Source organism: Antedon bifida, chromosome 1 (assembly GCF_963402885.1).
Source record: "Antedon bifida chromosome 1, ecAntBifi1.1, whole genome shotgun sequence".
Taxonomy (NCBI): Eukaryota; Metazoa; Echinodermata; class Crinoidea; order Comatulida; family Antedonidae; genus Antedon; species Antedon bifida.
Window position 1 is genome coordinate 2,125,938 of NC_136226.1, and position 22,825 is coordinate 2,148,762.

At 35.4% G+C, this 22,825-nt stretch overlaps 3 protein-coding genes across 3 annotated transcripts; all 3 read left to right on the plus strand.

Annotated features, from left to right (window-relative positions):
* The first annotated feature begins 180 nt into the window (after positions 1-180).
* LOC144838060 (uncharacterized) lies at positions 181-7,737 on the plus strand. Its single transcript, XM_078693445.1, has 11 exons — positions 181-229; positions 769-909; positions 1,830-1,993; positions 2,793-2,925; positions 3,198-3,374; positions 4,527-4,673; positions 4,841-4,992; positions 5,373-5,493; positions 5,774-5,950; positions 6,469-6,741; positions 6,835-7,737. The coding sequence occupies exons 1-11, from the start codon at positions 181-183 to the stop codon at positions 7,107-7,109; spliced, it is 1,809 nt and encodes a 602-aa protein (XP_078549571.1). The 3' UTR covers positions 7,110-7,737.
* Positions 7,738-8,303: 566 nt separating this feature from the next.
* LOC144838157 (uncharacterized) lies at positions 8,304-13,677 on the plus strand. The gene is made up of 11 exons (XM_078693542.1): positions 8,304-8,384; positions 8,918-9,058; positions 9,395-9,558; positions 9,845-9,977; positions 10,727-10,903; positions 11,121-11,267; positions 11,388-11,539; positions 11,826-11,946; positions 12,305-12,481; positions 12,974-13,246; positions 13,344-13,677. The coding sequence occupies exons 1-11, from the start codon at positions 8,339-8,341 to the stop codon at positions 13,604-13,606; spliced, it is 1,794 nt and encodes a 597-aa protein (XP_078549668.1). The 5' UTR covers positions 8,304-8,338; the 3' UTR covers positions 13,607-13,677.
* Positions 13,678-14,463: 786 nt separating this feature from the next.
* Positions 14,464-22,615, plus strand: LOC144838439 (uncharacterized). Its single transcript, XM_078693836.1, has 11 exons — positions 14,464-14,533; positions 15,272-15,412; positions 15,787-15,950; positions 16,054-16,186; positions 17,616-17,792; positions 18,273-18,419; positions 19,109-19,260; positions 19,545-19,665; positions 20,136-20,312; positions 21,987-22,259; positions 22,353-22,615. The coding sequence occupies exons 1-11, from the start codon at positions 14,464-14,466 to the stop codon at positions 22,613-22,615; spliced, it is 1,818 nt and encodes a 605-aa protein (XP_078549962.1).
* Positions 22,616-22,825: the final 210 nt, after the last annotated feature.

A 22,825-nucleotide genomic window follows, 5' to 3' on the forward strand; every position in this document is an offset into this window, starting at 1 on the left:
CGATGTTTGTTCTAATATTCCAGATAATAATCGTTAATCGTTCTATAATAATATTGATTTCTAAAAATTAAGTTCTGCACCAATTAAGAATCTATAATAATTGATTTTAATTAGTAGCAAAAGTGTTCTAGGTGTTATTAGCGGTACACTTCGATAACAGAAGCGCACAGGAATACTGTCATGTTTTTACCGATTTGTCTATTTCTTTTGATTACAACATTTGAACAAGGTAAGTTCATTTTACATCTGAATGATTATTAATGGAACATATATAAATTAGGTCGTTGCTGCAATAATGAAACCTTGATGAATGAAAAAAAAATTCAGATGCTGTTCATTAACCACTACAAACTTATTTTAATCAAGGCAATCTAACAACAGGATGCTGAGCCCTGGAGATCAAAGGGTTTATCTGTAGCTGCTGCTGCCTATGCATGATTAGCTATTTTTAAAAACCGTTTAAATGAATACTTTTATTGATCGTGTTTCATTCCAATTGTCCTCTTTCTGGATATTTTTTTCTAAAGGGCTCCCTCTTGACATAACCTTTTATTTCTTGGATTTTGCCCGATCTTTCGTTTTTATATGTAATCATTGAAAAACAATTGTTTTTGTAACCTACTCGAAAGAAAGAGAAAGTTTTAAATAAAACAAAAATCAACATTACGTTAATATTAGGCTAAACATATAAAATAAAAACATGAATGACCGGTTTATTTTTAAATAACCTAAATATTAAATCCACTTTATATTCCTCAATTTATTTAGTCAATGGCCAGGTTTCATGTGCTCAGATAAAAAAAGATGGTGATTCAACGAATGGTATAAAAACAATCAACCCAGAGGAAACTGACCAATCAGGAGATGAGATAACTGTTGAATGTGACATGACGTCAGATCCAACTGATGGCAAGTTCCCTTGATTTTCTGTTATTAAAGTCTATATTTGTGCTTCAAACAAAACTAATTATTAGATCGATGAACGAAGAAATCACAATGCAGTGCTGGATGATAGAGATAGGAACATATACATTCTCAGCACATACACACTTCATGTCTTTCCTCACATAAACTTAACTATCTCAATATCTCGATATTAATAAAATTAACAAATAATGCATCTGGAGAAATGGAACTCAACAAATTATATCATATTTTTGCATGCTAAGGATACACTATGGAACGCCTCCTTCCGACACCTGTTCTGTCCTCCTAACCAAATTGTTACACAAACCATGTGGTTTGTGTAAGAAACTATGTTTTGTCTTTTAAATATATTGTTTGTCTTTCGATAAAAAGAGAAACCATATTGTCTTTTACGAACCATTGTTTGTGGGACAGAATAGGTTGTATGTTGGACCAATACAAGGAAATCTATGCTGATGCTGAGCTCCGGAGATCAAATGGTTTATCTGTGGCTGCGACCAGATCAGTTTTACGCACTTTAAGAGACACCGTGCGCCGTGAAGAATATAGTACAGTATGTTGATATTTGTCACAGCCAGATCAAAGGACTGTTGTGAGTTCCTATCTAGGCAAGTCGAGCCCAGTGTTGTTAGAGTGCCTTGGTTGGACGGCGCCCTGTAATATACACTGTAGTTAACTGATCGATCAAATCAACAAGTGTACGTAAGCTACTGGAACCATTAACCACTCTTGGACGCAACGCAATGACGTAGCGCGCAGCGCAAGTAATTTGAATAATCACAACCTAATGGATCACCCGATCTGTCCCTTGTGATTGGTCAACTCACTTGCGTTGGCGCGCCTACGTTGTTTTTGTATCCAAGTAGGAACCAGACTTTCTCATAACTTCTTCTTACTTTCAGGCATCACGATCATTAAACACGACACCAATACACGGTTACTAGTTAGCGGGAGTTCATACGGAAACGAAGGGTCGTATGTACGGACAATAACCTACACTGGGTACACAATGGAACAGATCACACAACTAGTGCAAAAATCAGCATCGTGTGAACAGTACATTAAGGTTATTATTATTAAAGATGTATTGTCCCCCTGAAAAATATTGTTACAAATTTTTTTTTTTGAATATGCCATTTTAATGTCACATAATAGTTATTGACTTCAACCAAAAATTGGATAAAAAAAAAATTTATTTACCTGAAAAAACTGGAATTTAAAGCAAAAAATTGTCAAATTGGCTGGCAGCCAATGGATTTTTGGTTGAATTTAACCATTTATTATGTTATTTTATAAGTGAAAACATTATTTTTTCCGTTTTTTTTTCTACGGAAGTGATTAAATTTAATTAATCTTCATTTTTCATGTTTTTGGGGGACAATACATCTTTAAATATGTTAGGCCTAATTATTTGTTTATTCTTTCTATTATTAGGCTTATTCGTTTTAATCCGTCTTTGCTCATTCCTCCTTTACCTAATCACTTGGTGAGTCACATCTTTCTATTTCGTCTACTTACTCCTACTTGCTCAATTCTTCTACTTTAAGACTTGCTTACTCCTTTACTTTAAACTTACTCCTTTACTCTATACTTTAAACATACTTGCTCACATTGTTGCCTTCTTGCTCACATCATTTTATTTCGTCTTCTGGTCAAATCCTACTACTTAAGCTTACTTGCTCACTCCTACTTAAGCTTACTTGCTCACTCCTACTTAAGCGTACTTGCTCACTCCTACTTAAGCGTACTTGCTCACTCCCACTAAGCTTACTTGCTCACTCCTACTTAAGCTTACTTGCTCACTCCTACTTAAGCCTACTTGCTCACTCCTACATTGAGATTAAAATATAGTCTTATATGTACAGCTTGAATGTCATCATTCGGTGATGCGACCTTACACAAGGCCTTTTACCTGGTGGGTGTCAAGAGACGGCACCGATATGATCATGTGGGGAGGAGGAAAAACGTACAACAGGACGTGCGCATGCGGATTAGATGGTGAGTAACCAAATACTAGTAATGATGAATTGTATGTGAGCATTCGGATTACATGATGAATGAAATCGGATTTGTTTTTCTTCGTAAGGACTATAATTCAGAATCTCCAGTTTTTTTATTTTACAATAATTTGAAAAATTACTTCTGACAATGTCAAGTTTCTTCTTGAGTGCCTACCAATGAAAACCACACAAAATTTAAATAATTATCATTTTTATTATTTTGTGTTTTCTGTTTTTGGAATTGTATATGTTTGACTTTGTTTATTTTAGGGACTTGTGAGAAACCAGGTTTCATCTGTAACTGTGATATAAATGATAGCAAATTAAGAAGTGATGGCGGGCTTTTGACTGATAGAAATCGTCTGCCAGTCACAAAAGTGTACATTGGTGACGTAGATCAAAGTAACGAATACGCTTTCTTTACTCTGGGTTCATTAAAGTGTAAAGGTAGGTATCACCATCATCATCTTCATTATCATCATCTTCATCACCATCATCATCATCATCTTCATCATCATCATCATCATCATCATCATCATCATCATCATCATCATCATCATCATCATCATCTTCATCATGATCATTATCATCTTCATCATCATCTTCATCACCATCATGATCATGATGATGATGATCATCATCATATCATCATGTTGGCCATTATTAGCTCACTGCGCAGGGCGAAGGCCTCTCTCCACCAAGCTGCACCTTTTCTGTCCTATGCAGCTGCTCTCACCCAGGATATGCCAGTAAATGCTGCAGTCCCATCTAATCTCTCCACTTGGTTTGCGATGATTTGGTGTGTATGTGTGTTTGAACCAAGTTTGAACTAACGATTGGCGAAAAAAAAATGGCAAGACATCATTTATTTCAAACGGATATAAGTAGCCTAAATTTGAGAATGTTTCGATAAATGGTTTCATCATAGCAACCGCCTAAACGTCGACACACATCCTTCACTTTACTTTAATTCCTTTTGGAAACATGCTGTACCAGAAAACTAAGAAAAAAAACTAAAGGTTTATTCGCCATGCAAACAATTAAGACAAGTTAATCACAACATTTTGATGATCATCTAAAACATATATGTAAAGTTTCTTGCATTAAAACAACTTCTTATTTATCACTCTGGTGTTGAAATTATTGTGATATTTTGTGATTATGATTAGTTATGTCCAATTAGTTATATATTATATACCGTCCTGTGATCTTAGGTATAACGAGTAAAAGTAACGACATCAAGTTAAATTCATTCGTATTAACATTACCATAACCTGTTGCAAGTGAATCACACCTTGATCATATATCTTCATCAACAATGAACAATGGAAACAACTGTATTTTATACCGTTGTGCAGCTTTAAAGCTCTGTCTACACTATCAAACTTTTATGTGACAAAATGTGATGATGTCATATCACTACCATATTTGGGCATATCACTACCATATTTGGGCACATCACACATTTTTGGTCAAACTAGTTTGATAGTGTAGACAGAGCTTTAGAGTTGCGTTTATTTATTATTTATTGTTCTGAATATGAATCTAAGATTAATTTTCCAGTAGGTATTTAAATTATATCTATAAATTACTTTTTAGGGTTTGCGCCTCCAATTTTGCGTTCATGCGCTGAGGTGAAAGCGGCTGGATTCACAAAGACTGACTCTTATCTTATTGATCCAGACGGTGATGGCAGTGACAATCCATATTGGGCGTATTGTGATCTTGAACTTGGCAAAGATGAAGGTAACTGCTTATTGTTAACAAAGTTTTATTGGAAGATGTTTCGCAGTTTAGTAGCAGTTTCTGGAGCGCCAATAAAATACATTTGGTTTCTGCTGGCCGTTTATTAAATCTTTGTTGAAATGTTTTTTTTTATTTATTTATTTTTTTATACTTTTGTTATATTTTAGTTACTACTGCTGTATTCCATGATGTCCCTGAACGCACTTATGTCCATGGTTACAACGATCCAAAATACAGCAAAGTGTTTAACTATCCAATCAGTGACACTCAGCTGCGCATTCTCACTACAGATTCAAGCAGATGCCGGCAGTATTTTGATGTAAATTTCTCGCTCTGTATATTTCCAATATATTTAAGTATATTCTAAGTTCATTTCGTTCACACAAAGCAATATAAAGTAAATAGTAAATAGCCGCTGTGTCTGGAAAGCCCAATATCCCAACAATAGTTCCACCAGGAAAAAAACTTTAACAAATGTGGATCAAGGAATAGACAAGGAAAAACAATCCTATTTTATTATTTTTAATCGTAAGATTGACCGTAATAAAGGATAAAGTAAAATTAGATTTTAAAATCAAAGTACCATCCGCTTCCGCAGCTGTCACTAGATACTATCTAACCGACTATTGCAATTCAGTTAGATACAAGTCTTGGTAGCTTAAAATATTGTTACTTATTGTTATATATTTTACGTTTCAGATTGACTGCTACCATGTATCCTTTACTTGGTCGCGTTGGGTATCAATTAATGGAGATGAACTTGTTAACTGGGGAGGGTCACCAGGAAGTGATTCCTACCAATGCCCCTGCTCACTTGATGGTAAGTTTACCTTGTTGATGCCTTCTCAATCATAATTTACTGGTAAGCTTGAACACAATTTTAATAAATATAGGTATTTACGGTAATCTAATATTGTAAACATTAATTATTGTTCAATATGCCATCTTTTATTCTGGAAGATTTGGGAATCTTCTTAGTGAATGTGAGTGTGTTTGAATGCTTTGGATACAATATATATTAGAACTTTGTAATAGGCTTATATAGGCTTTGTATAGGCGTATCTTGTATTATATTTTCTATTGTCTATGCTTGTATTAAGGATCTTGTCAAAGTGATAGCTACACCTGCAATTGCCAGATTAATGATAGCGCATGGCGGGAAGACCGGGGATATATTACAAGCAAGGAAGATTTACCAATGAAAGAGATACTAATAGCAGATACAGACGATAGTTTCGAAAAAGCTTATTTCTCAGTAGGACCTCTTGAATGTACAGGTAAACCATTAATACTCTATGCTAAGATTGGTTTTTCAATGTAGGCCTACTATTAAAGGACAAATTTACCGAGAAGAACCATATTGAATGTACAGGTAACTATTATATTACGTGTTGGGGGGGGGGGGGCATATACACCGTTTCCCACTATACGGGACGCGAATATATTCGCGAATCAACAGTCCTGGGCTAGCTGCTCTGATCGATTATGCAGTAGGTGGAAAATTAATTACCCACGCGCATGAAACAACGATTTTGGTTCGCGCGAATAGATTCGCCTATACAGTGAAAAATTAGCTTTCCGTCGTCGTCGAAGTAGGCGTTCCTCAGCTTTGATTAATTTTGCGGGTTTTTTTTCTCATGCCAAAAGTAAAATTATAGAACCGACCATAATTGGAAAGCAGGCTTCGTGGTCTTGACCATATTTATTTGATTTTTCTAGTAATTATTTTTTGTTGAGGAACCGATCATGGTAGCAATATTAATTAGTACATAACTGGTTTATATTTATTACATAGGTCCTGCGGCCAAGACGATTACCTACGGAACATCTTGCTACAAAGTGATAACTGCACCAATCACGTGGCAAGAAGCAGCGAACGCGTGTAAACGAATCAACGCTCATCTAGCAACTATTGACGATGATGATGAACGCGTTTATCTGACTAAGTTGACGCATGCTCTCGTTGGACCACTGTCAACGCTGTGGTCTGGTGCAGAATGTACCCCAATCGACTCTGCAGACAGTGTTAGCTGTGATGCCAAATATGGTTATATTTGTGAAAGTGAATGTAAGTTTTGAATGTTTATAATCATTAACACAATAATGCTCCCGCTAGACCAAATGTGTTTATATAAATCATTGAATTTACTGTTGTTTTCAGTCGGACAGTACAGAAGCTTTAAACGCGTCAGTTCTGACCAATCACCTAACACCATTCTGTCGTCTCTAAAAGCCGTTAGTTCTGGTGTTTGTAGCTTGTATTGTGAAGACACTGCCAACTGCAACTCATTCTCGTACAACGCAGACACGCATGGTTGCAAGATAAGCAGCGAGACCACCGACACCAGCGCAGTTTCGGAGGACGGTTATGAACTGTTTATTTTACAAACGACTTACGGAAGATGTCAAATGCACAATGGATTAGAAAAGATTTAATAGAAATCTAATACAGTTTTAGTAAATTAATTAAGATAGAAAACGTAGACAATTACCACGCCTGTCATCTAAGAACACAGCATGTATCAACTGAAATTGACTCAATATTGTAAATATAAGCCTGGATCGAATCGAATAGTTTATCTTAAGGTGTCTAAAACTGAAATAATACATCTTTATAAAACAAAAACATGTTGGATTTCTTTACAAATACATTATGCATCATCTGAAGTCTTAATAACAAAGTCATTCTCGAGCTAAATGTACAATAAATATCATATTTTGGTCATTATCAACGCACTTTTGAATAACATGTCAACCTTTGAAATACAAGTTGTCGCACTGTATAAAAACTGTAATAACTCATGTACATCGCACTTTGATATTGAGCTGTCGCATTTTTTAGGTACCATATTTTATGTCTTTGTTTTACAGCTACAGTGCTCAAAGTCTTATTACGTAACATCAAGTCAGCGCACGTATAATGCAAGTCTATTTTAAATATCTTTGACATCACCGATAATGTGTTGTATCTCTATTTATAATTGTCATAACAACCGATAATAACGAAAGCTCTGTAATTAGCAATGTATGTGGTAATTTATTGTTTGAAGGTTTGCATGGCGAAATCAAATGTTGATATAAGTTTGCGGTACACCACGTATGTTAATTCTGAAAAAGAACTGTTGAGTTTCTCGACTTTTCGATCAATATGCTTTGATCGTCCTCGAGAAACTCAACAGTTCTTTTTCAGAACTAACATACGTGGTGTACCGCAAACTTATATCAATAATAGTAATTGATTTTGTTAATTGTAACTATAATGTCTGTATGTCTATTTATAGTTGTCATTTCTATAAGATATTGATGTCTGCACAATCAACAAAAGTTCTATACTATTAAGAATCTATTCTAATTGATTTAATTTATTGTAATGTTAATATGTCTATTTATAATTGTAATTTCTATATATTGATTTCTGAGCACAATCAACAAAAGCTCTATATCAAGAATCTATACTATAATTGATTTAATTTATTTTAATGTTAGTTTGTCTATTTATAGTTGTAATTTCTATAAGATATTGATTCCTGACATTTAATAAAAGCTAATGTACTAAGAATGAGTAATTGATTTTAATAATTAATAATAAGAGTAGGAGAGTGACGGTTCCAGATGTCATTTTTGTGGTGAACTTCGATAAGGCATAATCGGACAAGAATATCGTCATGTCTTTACAGTTGTGTTTATTACTTTTAATTGCATTAAAACAAGGTAAGTTTGCTTAACTTTACTTCAGAGTGGAATCATGAACCTATAAATTAGGTCATTGCTGCAACAAAGAAGGAACATACAGTTTTACGATTTAAACGTAAAACAACCATGCGGTGCACATTTCACAGATCGTATACCAATATTTATTTTATTATTGTTTTATTTGTTTATTTTCCCAACTCATTTACAGGAGGGAACACAGACAAACATCACACATAAAATACATATACATTCTACTACATAAAGCTACTTAATGTTACGAAATGTGCGAAGATTATTGCTAAAAATGTTTAATATAAAATAATAAAATAAAAGATAAATAAGGTACATGTATTTAATGTTTCTTTAAGCAAACTTTTAAAAACAACCTTTTTTACTTTAAACAACTTAAAGATGTATTGTCCTTCAAAAACAATTAAATCAGACTTTGAGTTATTTTGTAGTTTTAATAAAGTTAATCAATATTCCATAGAAAAAAAAACAAAAAAAATGAAGAAATATTAAATCCACTTTTTATTCCTTAATTTATTTAGTCAATGGCCAGGTTTCATGTGCTCAGCTTAAAAAAGATGGTGATTTAACGAATGGATTGAAAACAATCAACCCAGAGGAAACTGACCAATCAGGAGATGAGATATCTGTTGAATGTGACATGACGTCAGATCCAACTGATGGCAAGTTTATGGTGTTTTATCTTATTTATATCTAAGCACCGTTATCTTTTTATTTTTTAAATAGTAAACAATCGATGTGTTGGTTTAGATGGCAATTTGTTACGTTTTTGCAATAGAATAACTGTAATAATAACAATAATAATATAATAAGAATCATAAAATGAACTTTATCTGTAAAATTTCATCAGAGAAGAATTGATGAGACGGCCAAAATGAATGGAGATACAAATAAAATAAGCAAAATGTTAAACAGACAGAAAATATAAAAGGTATTTTCAAGAAAGGCCTAATTGCAGTAGGCCTGTATAAAAGGTGATCTTGATTTTGTTCTTGCAGGCATCACGATCATTAAACATGATATGAATACACGGTTATTAATTACTGGGACTTCATACGATGGCCCAGGGTCCTATGTACGGACAATAACCTACACTGGGTACACAATGGAACAGATCACACAACTAGTGCAAAAATCAGCATCGTGTGAGCAGTATATTAAGGTAACACAGTAGTATCATTGGTAAGGCTTTAAATGCACATCCATTCCAGATTTAGAGGTGACAGGATCCGAAAGCCTCCTCAAACACCTTACACGTTCAGATGCCTTAGCCTTACTTATACGCCTATAGCCTATGTAAATACGGGAATATATTATATATCCTCAGCTTCCCTTCGGGAAATATATTCCTACAAAAAAATATCATTCCCTCGGGATGCCAAATCTTATATTTCACCTGTAAAGAGGCAATATCTGTATAATATTTTATGTATTATTTCTTTTTAAAGCTTGAATGTCACGCTTCAGGAATTAAACCTCACACAGAGTATATTTATCGGTGGGTGTCAAGAGACGGTGCCGATATGTACATGTGGGGAGGCGGGAAAACGTACAACAGGACGTGCGCATGCGGATTAGATGGTGAGTAATCCCACATAGTAATGTGAGTTATATTATGATAAAGATGGTGAGTATCCCCACATAATATGTTCTTTCTTAAAAAATAAGTTTACTGTAACTAGAAACCAACAACATCGGCATGGGTTCGAGGCCGACTCGCTCCTAGTTCTGGTGGTGGAACAAGTCTTCCCGTATAAGGACTAAAAACCGTTGGTCCAGTGTACACAGCCCGTGTGCACTCTATAAAGAACACAGTTCACTTATTCGAGACGAGTAGGGGTTACCCCGGTAAACTGGTTTCACAAAATAGCCCCTGTATCAGGGGGATTACCACCTATCTGATAGGACAGTGATTAATTTACTATTGGTAATACTTGGCCCACATTGTCTAAAAGATATAATACAAAAATAAAATATTACAATTTATTTTCAGCCTTATATGAAATTCGTATGTAAAATGTAGGCTTCTGCAATTGACCGGAGATGTCCGTAAACCGATTGAAACGAACTATTATAATTATTTTATTCCAAAAAGTCTCAGCTTTAACTGCCTGGATTTGCTCGCAAGTTAGCAACCCACCCTCATTCAACCTCTCCCCCGCCCCTGTTTTCCCTCACTATTCTTTTTAGTCGCGTGCAACGCAACTCTACATGTCTCGCTATGTCGGTCGGTTGATCGGTCGGTTGGTTGCATCGGTAAACACTAACTTGAGCACCCGACTGCAGTCATCTATATGGCCTTGTTCCTACTATATCTTTGCTCTTTTCAGGAACTTGTGATGACCCAGGTTTAGTCTGTAACTGTGATGTGAATGATAAACAACTAAGGAGTGATTACGGACTTTTAACCGATAGAGCTCGTTTACCTGTTACCAAAGTTTACGGTGGTGACGTAAATAGTAAACGCGAATATTCTTTCCTTGCCCTTGGTCCGTTAAAATGTCGAGGTAGGTAACCAATGTCAAAGTATTCTGTGATGTGATGAAATAGAAACGTCATAGAATTGCGTATGGCGTTGCATGAAGTAGACCTGCTGCTACGTCACGAATTAAATTGTATACCTACCAAAAAAGTTGTTACCAGTTTAGAATGTAACTTATTACGATGGTGATTGATAAGGTATTATTAGGTGTATTATTATAACGTTTGCCTATTTCAATTTAGGATTTGCTCCACCCATTTTGCGTTCATGCGCTGAGGTGAAAGCGGCTGGATTCACAAAGACTGACTCTTATCTTATTGATCCAGACGGTGATGGTAGTGACATTGCTTATTGGGCGTATTGTGATCTTGAACTTGGAAAAGATGAAGGTTTGTGTTTTTGTGAAAACTTGTTTATCTTTCGAATCGAAGAGTAGACAAATCCACTATATACTCCGACTTCCGCAAATTTTTGGTAAAACTTAGCGTAAGTATTTTTCAATATTTTAGTTACTACTGCTGTGTTCCATGATGTCTATGAACGGACTTATGTCCATGGTTACAACAATCCAAAATACAGCAAAGTATTCAACTATCCAATCAGTGACACTCAGCTGCGCATGCTCACTACAGATTCAAGCAGATGCCGGCAGTATTTTGATGTAAGTTCCTTGATATGCTTTTTGAAATAGAATGTTACACTTCTTGTTCTGCTGCTCGTGTATACCCGAATATTTAATAAATTGATTAGATTAGTTTCCTCAATGAATCTTGTAGATGGGCTTCGTTCTACCCAAGACAGGTTTGTATAATGAGATGGGCTTATATTCAAGACGGGTATTTACTTGTACAAACTCAATCTTTGATTGAAGGCGTCACCAATTGACAGTATTTCATTGTTTTATACGGAATCAAGTAAAATTAATGAATTGTTTTTTAAAATTTCAGATTGACTGCTGGCATGTACTGTTTTCTGGGTCGGGTTGGGTATCAATCAATGGAGATGAACTTGTTAACTGGGGAGGGTCAACAGGAAGTGATTCCTACCAATGCCCTTGCTCACTTGATGGTAAGTTGTTTTAATGTTTGATACCTTCTCAACCAGGTGGAGGCCAACTGGTGTAATTTGTAAACTTATTCTTTATAGGAATTTATTGCAATCTGACTAATTATGCTAATTATCGTAAACAATTATTATTATTTGTAACAATATGTCATCCTATTCTGGAAAATGTGAGAGTTTTCTAAGTGAATGTGTAGGCTGCTGGCAAAGTTTCAAGATTTAGTAGATACGGGCGAAAAGTACGCAGTTTGAATGCTTTTGGTCACACAGTTTTTTAGAACTGTGTATCATAGTATAATATACTATACAATACATTAATCGTGTATCTTGTATCATATTTTCTATTGTCTATGCTTGTATTAAGGATCTTGTCAAGGTGCTAGCTACACCTGCAATTGTCAGATTAATGATAGCAAATGGCGGGAAGACCGGGGATATATTACAAGCAAGGAAGATTTACCAATGAAAGAGATACTAATAGCAGATACAGACCATAGTAACGAAGAACTATATTTCTCAGTAGGACCTCTTGAATGTACAGGTAAACATTATTTATATTATAGGCACTGTAGGAAATTTCAGATAGTTTTCAAGACAATGAAAAACTCCAAACCAGTACATTGCAAATACTGCTGCAAATATAATGCATTATTTTGCGCCTAAGCTCTGATTGGTCGGACATTTTCCGCGCGTCACAAAAATGAATTACACATGTTCATAAAACAACGATTTTGATTCGCGCGAATATATTCGCTATTCGCCTAGTGGAAAATAATACGTCGTTTTCACGATTAGAATTCTATGATAAAGTATAGGTACTCCTCTGACTAATTGCGCGTTTTTCTCATGTCAAAGAAAAAATATAGATACACGTGGTCGCGCATAAACCAACCATAATTGGAACATAGGCTTTATTGGAGTCTTGTACAATATAATTATATGTAAGGATAAATAATATTAGATTTCTTGAAGAAGAAAGGATATCTGTTCCGTAGAACAGCACATGGTTTATATTTGCCTATTTATTACATAGGTCCTGCGGCCAAGACGATTACCTACGGAACATCTTGCTACAAAGTGATAACCGCACCAATCACGTGGCAACAGGCAGCGAACGCGTGTAAACGAATCAACGCTCATCTAGCAACTATTGACGATGATGATGAACGCGTTTATCTGACTAAGTTGACGCATGCTCTCGTTGGACCACTGTCAACGCTGTGGTCTGCTGCAGAATGTACCCCAATCGACTCTGCAGACAGTGTTAGCTGTGATGCCAAATATGGTTATATTTGCGAAAGTGAATGTAAGTTTTGAATGTTTCAAATTAATCATTAATACGATAATGCTCCCGCTATATTAAACGTGTTTATATAAATCACTGAATTTATTAATGTTTTCAGTCGGACAGTACAGAAGCTTCAGACGCGTCAGTTCTGACCAATCACCTAACACCATTCTGTCGTCTAGGAAAGCCGTGAGTTCTGGTGTTTGTAGCTTGTATTGTGAAGACACTGCCAACTGCAACTCATTCTCGTACAACGCAGACACGCATGATTGCAAGATGAGCAACGAGACCACCGACTCCAGTGCCGTTTCGGAGGACGGGTATGAACTGTTTATTTTACAAACGACGTACGAAAGTTGTCAAATGCATCTGGATTAGATAAAATCTTGTAGACAATGTAATATTGTAGTAAAGCCGGGAATAGCAAATTATCACTTCGCTCGCTGTCTATTAATGTAGTGCTTCGATGTTGTTTATTTTGTTGCTTACTTTCTTGATGTTAATTTATCAAATTTGTTTTGATGTATAAATAAAGAATTGAATTGAATTATATGTAGCTTGTATACTGTTCGGATGATCCCTTGCTTCGTAATTACGTCCTTGCGTTGTGGTATCGTAACGTAAGCTGAGACATATAGACGTTAAAGCCAGTAAAACTGTAATTGAGACGTAGCGTAAAATAAGAGTCTACGGCTCGGATAAGTCATACAAACTGTAAATCCTGCTCTTCATTGTGAAAATGAATCTATTTTATATCGTCTTATTGCCACGGCCAACATAGTGTTATTTTATCTTTCGCAACGCAACCTACGCAACGTAAGAAAATGCCCTTCCGATAATTGTGTTTTCCCCCGCCTGCATGAAATCAAACCTGCGATGTTTGCAGCACTATTGCGTCGTCGGTTCCCACTTGTGATTACGCAACACAGCACTTTGCGTCGATACGTCGCTGCGTTGCGTTCTAGTGGGAACCACGCTTAACTTCTACTACTGTACCATTTTAAATACCTAAGATGTACATACATGTTAAGAAATTAATCAATAAAGTGCATCGATCAACAATCGTGTTTAAATCTATTTTCAAACCAATTGATGTACTCTGAACAAAGATTGACTTAGACTTACAAGAGCTCTGTAAATAATAACATCGATTGTTATTGGTTTTGATTATGAAGAAATAGTCACGTACATGAATATCTGTTTGTTTGTTGTGTAACTATCACATCGATACAAGAATGAGAGAAGGAAACATCGTCATGTTTTCATCAACGTTGTTGATATTACTTTTCATTCCATTTGAACAAAGTAAGTGTTTTAGGTTTTTATTGAATCAGTTTGAATGTAAACCTGTCGTGTTTTCATCAACGTTGTTGATATTACTTTTCATTCTATTTGAACAAAGTAAGTGTTTTAGGTTTTATTGAATCAGTTTGAATGTAAACCTGTCATGTTTCATCAACGTTGTTGATATTACTTTTTATTCCATTTGAACAAAGTAAGTGTTTTAGGTTTTATTGAATCAGTTTGAATGTAAACCTGTCATGTGTTCATCAACGTTGTTGATATTACTTTTCATTCTATTTGAACAAAGTAAGTGTTTTAGGTTTTTATTGAATCAGTTTGAATGTAAACCTGTCATGTTTCATCAACGTTGTTGATATTACTTTTCATTCTATTTGAACAAAGTAAGTGTTTTAGGTTTTATTGAATCAGTTTGAATGTAAACCTAATTAAAACACTGTCTGCTAAACTTTTTTTTAATTCAGTTCAGTGCTATAAATTGTTAATTCTGAAAAACAAACATAGCTCTATTTATAGTTGTAGAGAACAGAAGATTATTATTATGTGGATGTAGTATAGGAATGATAGGAGTGCTATTACACATGTTTTTTTAAAATTTTCTTCCGTTTATTTACTAGTATTATTAGTAATGCAGTTATTAATTCCACTTTGTATTTCGCAATACATACTCAACCATTAATTTCTTCGGTTTAGTTTCCCTTGTAACTATTAAATCAACATTGTATTCCTCAATCTCTTTAGTCAATGGCCAGGTTTCATGTGCTCAGATAAAAAAAGATGGTGATTCAACGAATGGTATGAAAACAATCAACCCAGAGGAAACTGACCAATCAGGAGATGAGATAACTGTTGAATGTGACATGACGTCAGATCCAACTGATGGCAAGTTTGTGGTTTCTCTTTATCTCATCATATTCATATTTTATATAACAGCTAAATAGTAAACAACCAATCTATCGGGATGTGTACCAACCCTATATACAATGTATGAATGACGATACTGTGACACACTCAATAAACAGAAAATAGTAAATTTTGTCGTACAACTCGACTACATTGATTTAGATTCATATGACGTGATTACGTTTGTATTAGAGCTTCTGAATCAATTTGACCAGACCGGTATCATACACTCTTTGAGGAAACATATCTTATGCTTTCGGAAAGTTAACTTTGACAAACGAATGACGTGTTTCTACAATAGGCCAAATCGCAGTAGGCCTATGTACAAATGTATCTTGATTTTGTTCTTGCAGGCATCACAATCATTAAACATGACACTAATACACGGTTACTAATTACTGGGGGTTTATACGAAAACCCAGGGTCCTATGTACGGCCAATAACCTACACTGGGTACACAATGGAACAGATCACACAACTAGTGCAAAAATCAGCATCGTGTGAACAGTATATTAAGGTAATAATATCATTGATAACACTAACGCACGTCTATGCCAGGTTGAGAATGGGGGAGGGGGTATGTAGTACTGTTTACTTACTTCCTTTTCCTTATTCTGCAGTTGGAATGTCACGGTACAGCATTGAGATATTACAGTAAAGATTACCACTGGTGGGAGTCAAGAGAGGGAGACGATATGTACGTGTGGGGAGGGGGTAAAACGTACAACAGGACGTGCGCATGCGGATTAGATGGTGAGTAATCCCACATAATAATAGTGGTGAAATAGATCAATAGATGGTGAATAAATCCACGTATAGGGCCTAATGGTGAATTGTGCAGGTGTGTTTGTTGGTAGTACCAAGAGTCTTAATGTATGGGATCCCAACACGTATTGAGTAGGAAAGATTAAACTAACATTTCCAGATAAAAACAGGAGTCAGGCTAGAATGTTGATTCTGCACTACCCAATGTAACTGTAACGAATGGGCTTGCGTCGAACTACAGCAACTACAGAAAAACAAGCTAGCGTACAATGTACATTTTTTCAACATTGGAAGATTGATTTCGCCGATCCCAAACTCACAGACACATGCTGGAAAAACATCTCGTCTCAGTGACTCAACAAATTGGTCTTAAGATCAATCAGAAGTAACTGAAGTTATCACTCAATATCTCGAATCCACTACCTATCCAGGTATACAGAAAAGATCTCCGACAACCAATTACTTTACTTGTTGTGTTGGCAGTACAGATATGACACAATGCTGGAACATACAAAGCTAGAAATACAATCATGTTTGGAAATTCAAACAATATAGCATCAAGACCAAATTATGTCCTATCCACGCTTTTAAGGGTTCAGAATGCTGGTGAATGACAACAGCTATCAGTTTTTCACAGGGAAACTAAGAAGAAAATATGTCAGATTTTCTGGTCAAACATATTATTATCAAAACAAGAACGTCCAGATGCCAACAAGAGAACGTGAGACGGGATTGGAGATGAATTGATCATCTGGTAAGCAAGAACACTGGTGGACATCAGAAGTAAACAAGGAAACGAGGAAGACCCACAACCACGTGGTGTCGAACTGTAAAGGAGAATATGACCATCTTCAAACTGACCTGCAACGATGGATTGATCATCTGATAAGCAAGAACAATGGTGGACACCAGAAATAAACAAGGAAACGAGGAAGACCCACAACCACGTGGTGTCGAACTGTAAAGGAGAATATGACCATCTTCAATCTGACCTTCAGCGATGTTAGCCCAAAATAGACAGGTCTTTCATGCCTCCATGCTAGAAAGCATAAAATGCGGTTAAGAAGAGTCTCAACAGTCAATGTACTGTTAGTATAATATCACCGATCAATGTATTGATTTATGTTCATTGTATTCCTTTCATTAGTTATGCGGCTTACTCTCCTTTCAACTTGTTTATGATTGCAATAAAATAACTAAACCTGTTTTATTAACCATAAAAAAAGGTATTTACTATTGTTATATAAAACTATTTGTAAGTTTATATTTATTGATATTTACATCAAGTTTGTTTTACTTTCTCTTCTCTCTCTCTCGTTTTCATATATAATTAAGTTATACCGGTAGTATTTTTAATTGTGTTACTCCCGTCATTTATAAATAAAGGTAAGCCGTACTTATCTCCTGTTTATTTTAGGAACTTGTGATGAACCAGGTTTAGTCTGTAACTGCGATATGAATGATTCAAAACTAAGGAATGATTACGGACTTTTAACCGATAGAGCTCGTTTACCCGTTACCAAAGTTTACGCTGGTGACGTAGGTTCCAGTAACGAATATTCTTTCCTTACCCTTGGTCCGTTAACATGTCGAGGTAGGTAATGTAAGAACTCATTTAGCATTTAACGATTCAATGTTGGGAATGGAATCGTCAAATGCGTAAATGACGTTCCATAGAAAAAGCCTTAAGGCGTTCCATGAAGTACGTTAATAAAGTTCAAAAGAATAACATATCTACTAAATTGGGATACTTTTTTTCAAATGTTGTAGATAGAGGAAGTTAAACAAAATTATGAAAAATAAACGGCGTGGTAAAAAATGTTATCAAACTAAATATTATTCAATGGTGTTTGCTATTTTCACGCTATATAACAAATTTACTGACCCACTGAGTTTTTTGTGCACATTTTTCATTTTATCTGTAACCAGATATGTGCATTTAAAACATTGTGCTTGTGATAATTGAAAACGAATTTAGGGCTAATATTAGTAGGCCTGTAGTACCTAATCTATGTTTATTTAGGGTTAATATAGTAGGCCTATATAGTACCTGTCTATGTTTATTTCTATTTAGGCTTTGCACCTCCCATTCTGCGTTCATGCGCTGAGGTGAAAGCGGCTGGATTCACAAAGACTGACTCTTATCTCATCGATCCAGACGGTGATGGCAGTGACAATCCATATTGGGCGTATTGTGATCTTGACCTTGGCAAAGATGAAGGTTTGTGTCTTTCGGTCATAAATTGTTTATTGTTTGCCACAAACAAATTAATTAAAATAACCAATCAAATGTAATTGTATATATTTTGTATTTTAAATGTATCGAGTTCGACAGTGACGTCAAAGGCCTTAACCTTCTTTTATGAACTCGCTGAAACAGAACATTTCATCCAGGTGTCTGTTGTTTCTTAGGCTCTTAACATTTCCACAGATGGGATGAGCCTTAGTAAACCAACTTCTTATGTATTTTGTTCAAAACATATTTTAATTTTTATACATTCACTCTGCTGCTGGGGAATTGATTCTCGATAACTGATAACTTGTTTTGTTTATTTCATTTCCACAAGCATGTGTGAAAACAAAAAACGTAATTGTGACAATTAACAAATGAAAAAAAGTTGTCAAATATATTGTAACCTTTACTTTCTACGGTTATGAAAAGAATTAAACAATATATTATGAGAAAGGATTTAAAGTCAAATTAACAGTACTATATATATCCACATTTATAAACATTATTTCAAAAGTTTCATAGGAAAATTTCGTGATACAGCTTCTCATGTGTATCATATTGTATGTGGTGAGAATCAGGTAAATAGACATTAGATCCTTGCATTCTATCTTTATTTAGTTTCATGTGGATAACCATTTTAATTTAAATAATTATTGTTTCGCTGTTCATTTTTCCAGTTACTACTGCTGTGTTCCATGATGTTCCTGAACGCACTTATGTCCACGGTTACAACGATCCAAAATACAGCAAAGTGTTTAACTATCCAATCAGTGACACTCAGCTGCGCATGCTCAATACAGATTCAAGCAAATGTCGGCAATATTTTGATGTAAGTTTCTATTTAAGTAACATTTACTGCTGTTCAAGTTATCCGTCATGTTAACTATTTTTTAAAGCTTCATAATATACAACCAAAAAAAACATTTGCTAGTCACGAGTTAGCATTAGAGACAAGGTGTTTCTCACTGGATAATCATTGACCGTTCTAGATGGTTTAATAATAGATCTCTTCAACCAAATATGAGCTGAATCAGTGTGATGTGTTTAAATACCCGAATCTGTAGCTGCCATTAGGTACATCTATATTTACGTCTATCTATCTATATTTTTCAGATTGACTGCCACAATGTATATTTTTCTGACTCACGCTGGGTATCAATTAATGGAGATGAACTTGTTAACTGGGGAGGGTCACCAGAAAGTGATTCCTACCAATGCCCTTGCTCACTTGATGGTAAAGTATACTTCAATCATATTCTTGAACGTCTGGTCTGATTATAACACAATTTGGATACACAGAGACTTAAGCATACATACAAAACGCTACAACGCTCAGCAAAAAGCCCGTCTAGCAATTAATGTGCTATTACTTGTGGGTGGGCAGGAAAATGATTTTACTTAATGATTATTTGCAGACGTGACGTGGTCCAAAAGAATCGTTCTCTCAGTTCTCACATTTAATTCGAATTGTGTTAAACTTTGTTTTCACACAATTCCTGCTTTTCATAACTAAAGATTATGATATTGTCGTAAGCGTGTATACAAACATTTCGTCGTTTTTATGATTCTGATCATTTTTTTTTTCATATTTACCACAAATGGTCACTTAACGTTTTTAAGAACACTGTGCATTAGAGTATGATTGTAGTAGTATACTTTAAATTGTACAGTATCATATTTTCTATTGTCTATTCTTGTATTAAGGATCTTGTCAAAGTGTTAGCTATACCTGCAACTGTCAGATTAATGATAACGTATGGCGGGAGGACAGTGGGTATATTACAAGCAAGGAAGATTTACCAATGAAAGAGATACTAATAGCAGATACAGACGATAGTGTTGAAGAAGCTTATTTTACAATAGGACCTCTTGAATGTACAGGTAAACCATTAGGGCCTAATGTTCTATGCTAAGATTGGTTTTTGTACTCTTAAAGGACAACTTTACCGAGAACCATTTTAACAACGTATTTAAGGATGTATTTCATACACTTCAATATCCAGATAGGCAAAAGAAACAATACAAACATAAACATTTAAAATTTATATTTTTTTACGATTTATTTAAAAAGTATGTTTACTAGAAATGTTCGCGCTTTACGAACCCACGAGGTAGCTAGAAGTATGACGTGTGTGATGACGCAATGGAATCACTCAACCATATCACATTCAAAACGTTCCTCTTTGACACGCCACGGGTCTTTTCGGTGTGTGGTGGTGATTCTGCAGCCTATTGATATGCCTACTAGGGTGCCTATGCCTAGCCCCCTAGGCCTAGGCTAGCCACACTACTAGCTAGGTATCGAGTCGGTCAGATTATTTTGGTCGCCGTTTATGAACGCCTAAATTCATGAACTTTTATAATTTACTCACCATCGTCGTTGAATACAAGTGTTAGGCCGGTTGATTACTATAAACATCATCGTCTTTATTCACCAAAAATCACCGCGATCGTATTACAGTATATTAAACAAGTGTTTTGTTCGATATGGTTGAATGATTCCAGAGCATCATATGTCATGTTTCTCGCTACTCTTTCGGGTCAGACATAGTAAACAAAGTAAATAAATCGTAAAAAATATAAATGTTGAATTTTGTTATTGTTTCTTTTGCCTATCTAGACTAAACACTTAAGCCTAATACATGTCAAATAAGCAATTGAAGTGACGGTACCTATCTCTTGTATGTTAACAACAGTGAAAACTCATGAGATAGATTTTGCCATGCACTTGTGACGTCACAGCAATTTACGGCGACGGCTTTACTGTGAGCGCATGCAGCGGTATCGTAAATCTCGCGATTGTTCTGAAATCATATGTACATCCCTAATACGTTGTTAAAATATGGTTCTCGGTACAGTTGTCCTTTAAACTCTGTCTACACTATCAAACTAGATTGACAAAAAAAAGTGTAATGTGCCCAAATATGGTAATAATATGACATAATCATGTCTCATTTTTGTCACATAAAGTTGATAGTGTAGACAGAGCTTAAAGCCAGACATAAGAACTCTAAACTACAGTCGAAAACTTGGTAATTCCCACTCAACGCAACGTATTGACGCAAAGTGCCGTAAAGCGTGGTTCCCACTAACGTAACCGACGCAACGTAAGAAAATGCCCTTCCAATAATTATTCATTCATTCATTCATTTACGTTGCGTTCTAGTGGAAACCACCACGCTTAAGAACATAATCGTTCGTATCCCAAGCGGGAACCGACGGCGTAAACAGTAGTATTATTCAACATCGTTTTCTGCTTTACGTACGTCGCAACTGTGATGATTCAAATTGTCGTAAAACGGGGTTGCGAAATTGATAGAGTACGATCAGTATTTTCTTACGTTGCGTCGTTAGGTTGCGAGAAAGAAAACAATTCGGCACACATGGCGTATCATAATTTACGTAAGTTTTTTAATCGTTTGTGATACTGCTAGAAACTTAAAATGGCAAGTGTAACAGTACGTTAAATTTAAAAAAACGAAACAAAATGCATGTTTAAGATTATCATGGTAAAGACAGCCGAGAGTCACTATCAGTTTACATTTTTCCCGGTAGGTCCTGCGGCCAAGACGATTACCTACGGAACATCTTGCTACAAAGTGATAACTGCACCAACTACATGGCAAGAGGCAGGGAACGCGTGTAAACGAATCAACGCTCATCTAGCAACTATTGACGATGATGATGAACGCGTTTATCTGACTAAGATGACGCACGCTCTCGTTGGACCACTGTCAACGCTGTGGTCTAGTGCAGAATGTACCCCAATCGACTCTGCAGACAGTGTTAGCTGTGATGCCAAATATGGTTATATTTGCGAAAGTGAATGTAAGTTTTGAATGTTTATAACCATTAACACAATAATGCTCCCGCTATATTAAACGTGTTTATATAAATCACTGAATTTATTAATGTTTTCAGTCGGACAGTACAGAAGCTTCAGACGCGTCAGTTCTGACCAATCACCTAACACCATTCTGTCGTCTCTGAAAGCTGTTAGTTCTGGTGTTTGTAGCTTGTATTGTGAAGACACTGCCAACTGCAACTCATTCTCGTACAACGCAGACACGCATGGTTGCAAGATAAGCAGTGAGACCACCAACTCCAGTGCCGTTTCGGAGGACGGTTATGATCTGTTTATTTTACAAACGACTTACGAAAGTTGTCAAATGCATCTGGATTAGATAAAATCTTATTGCAAAACTAGTGATTATAATGTAAAAGGTAATGAGGTTTTAGTTTAAGTACACAAACTAATTGTGTGTACTCTGAGTAAAGATTGACTTAACATAAATATGATATTATTTCCATGAACATCGAGGTTTATTGGTTATAATTAATGTAAAACAAATCACGAACATGAATATTGAATCGATCGTGTAACTATCACATCG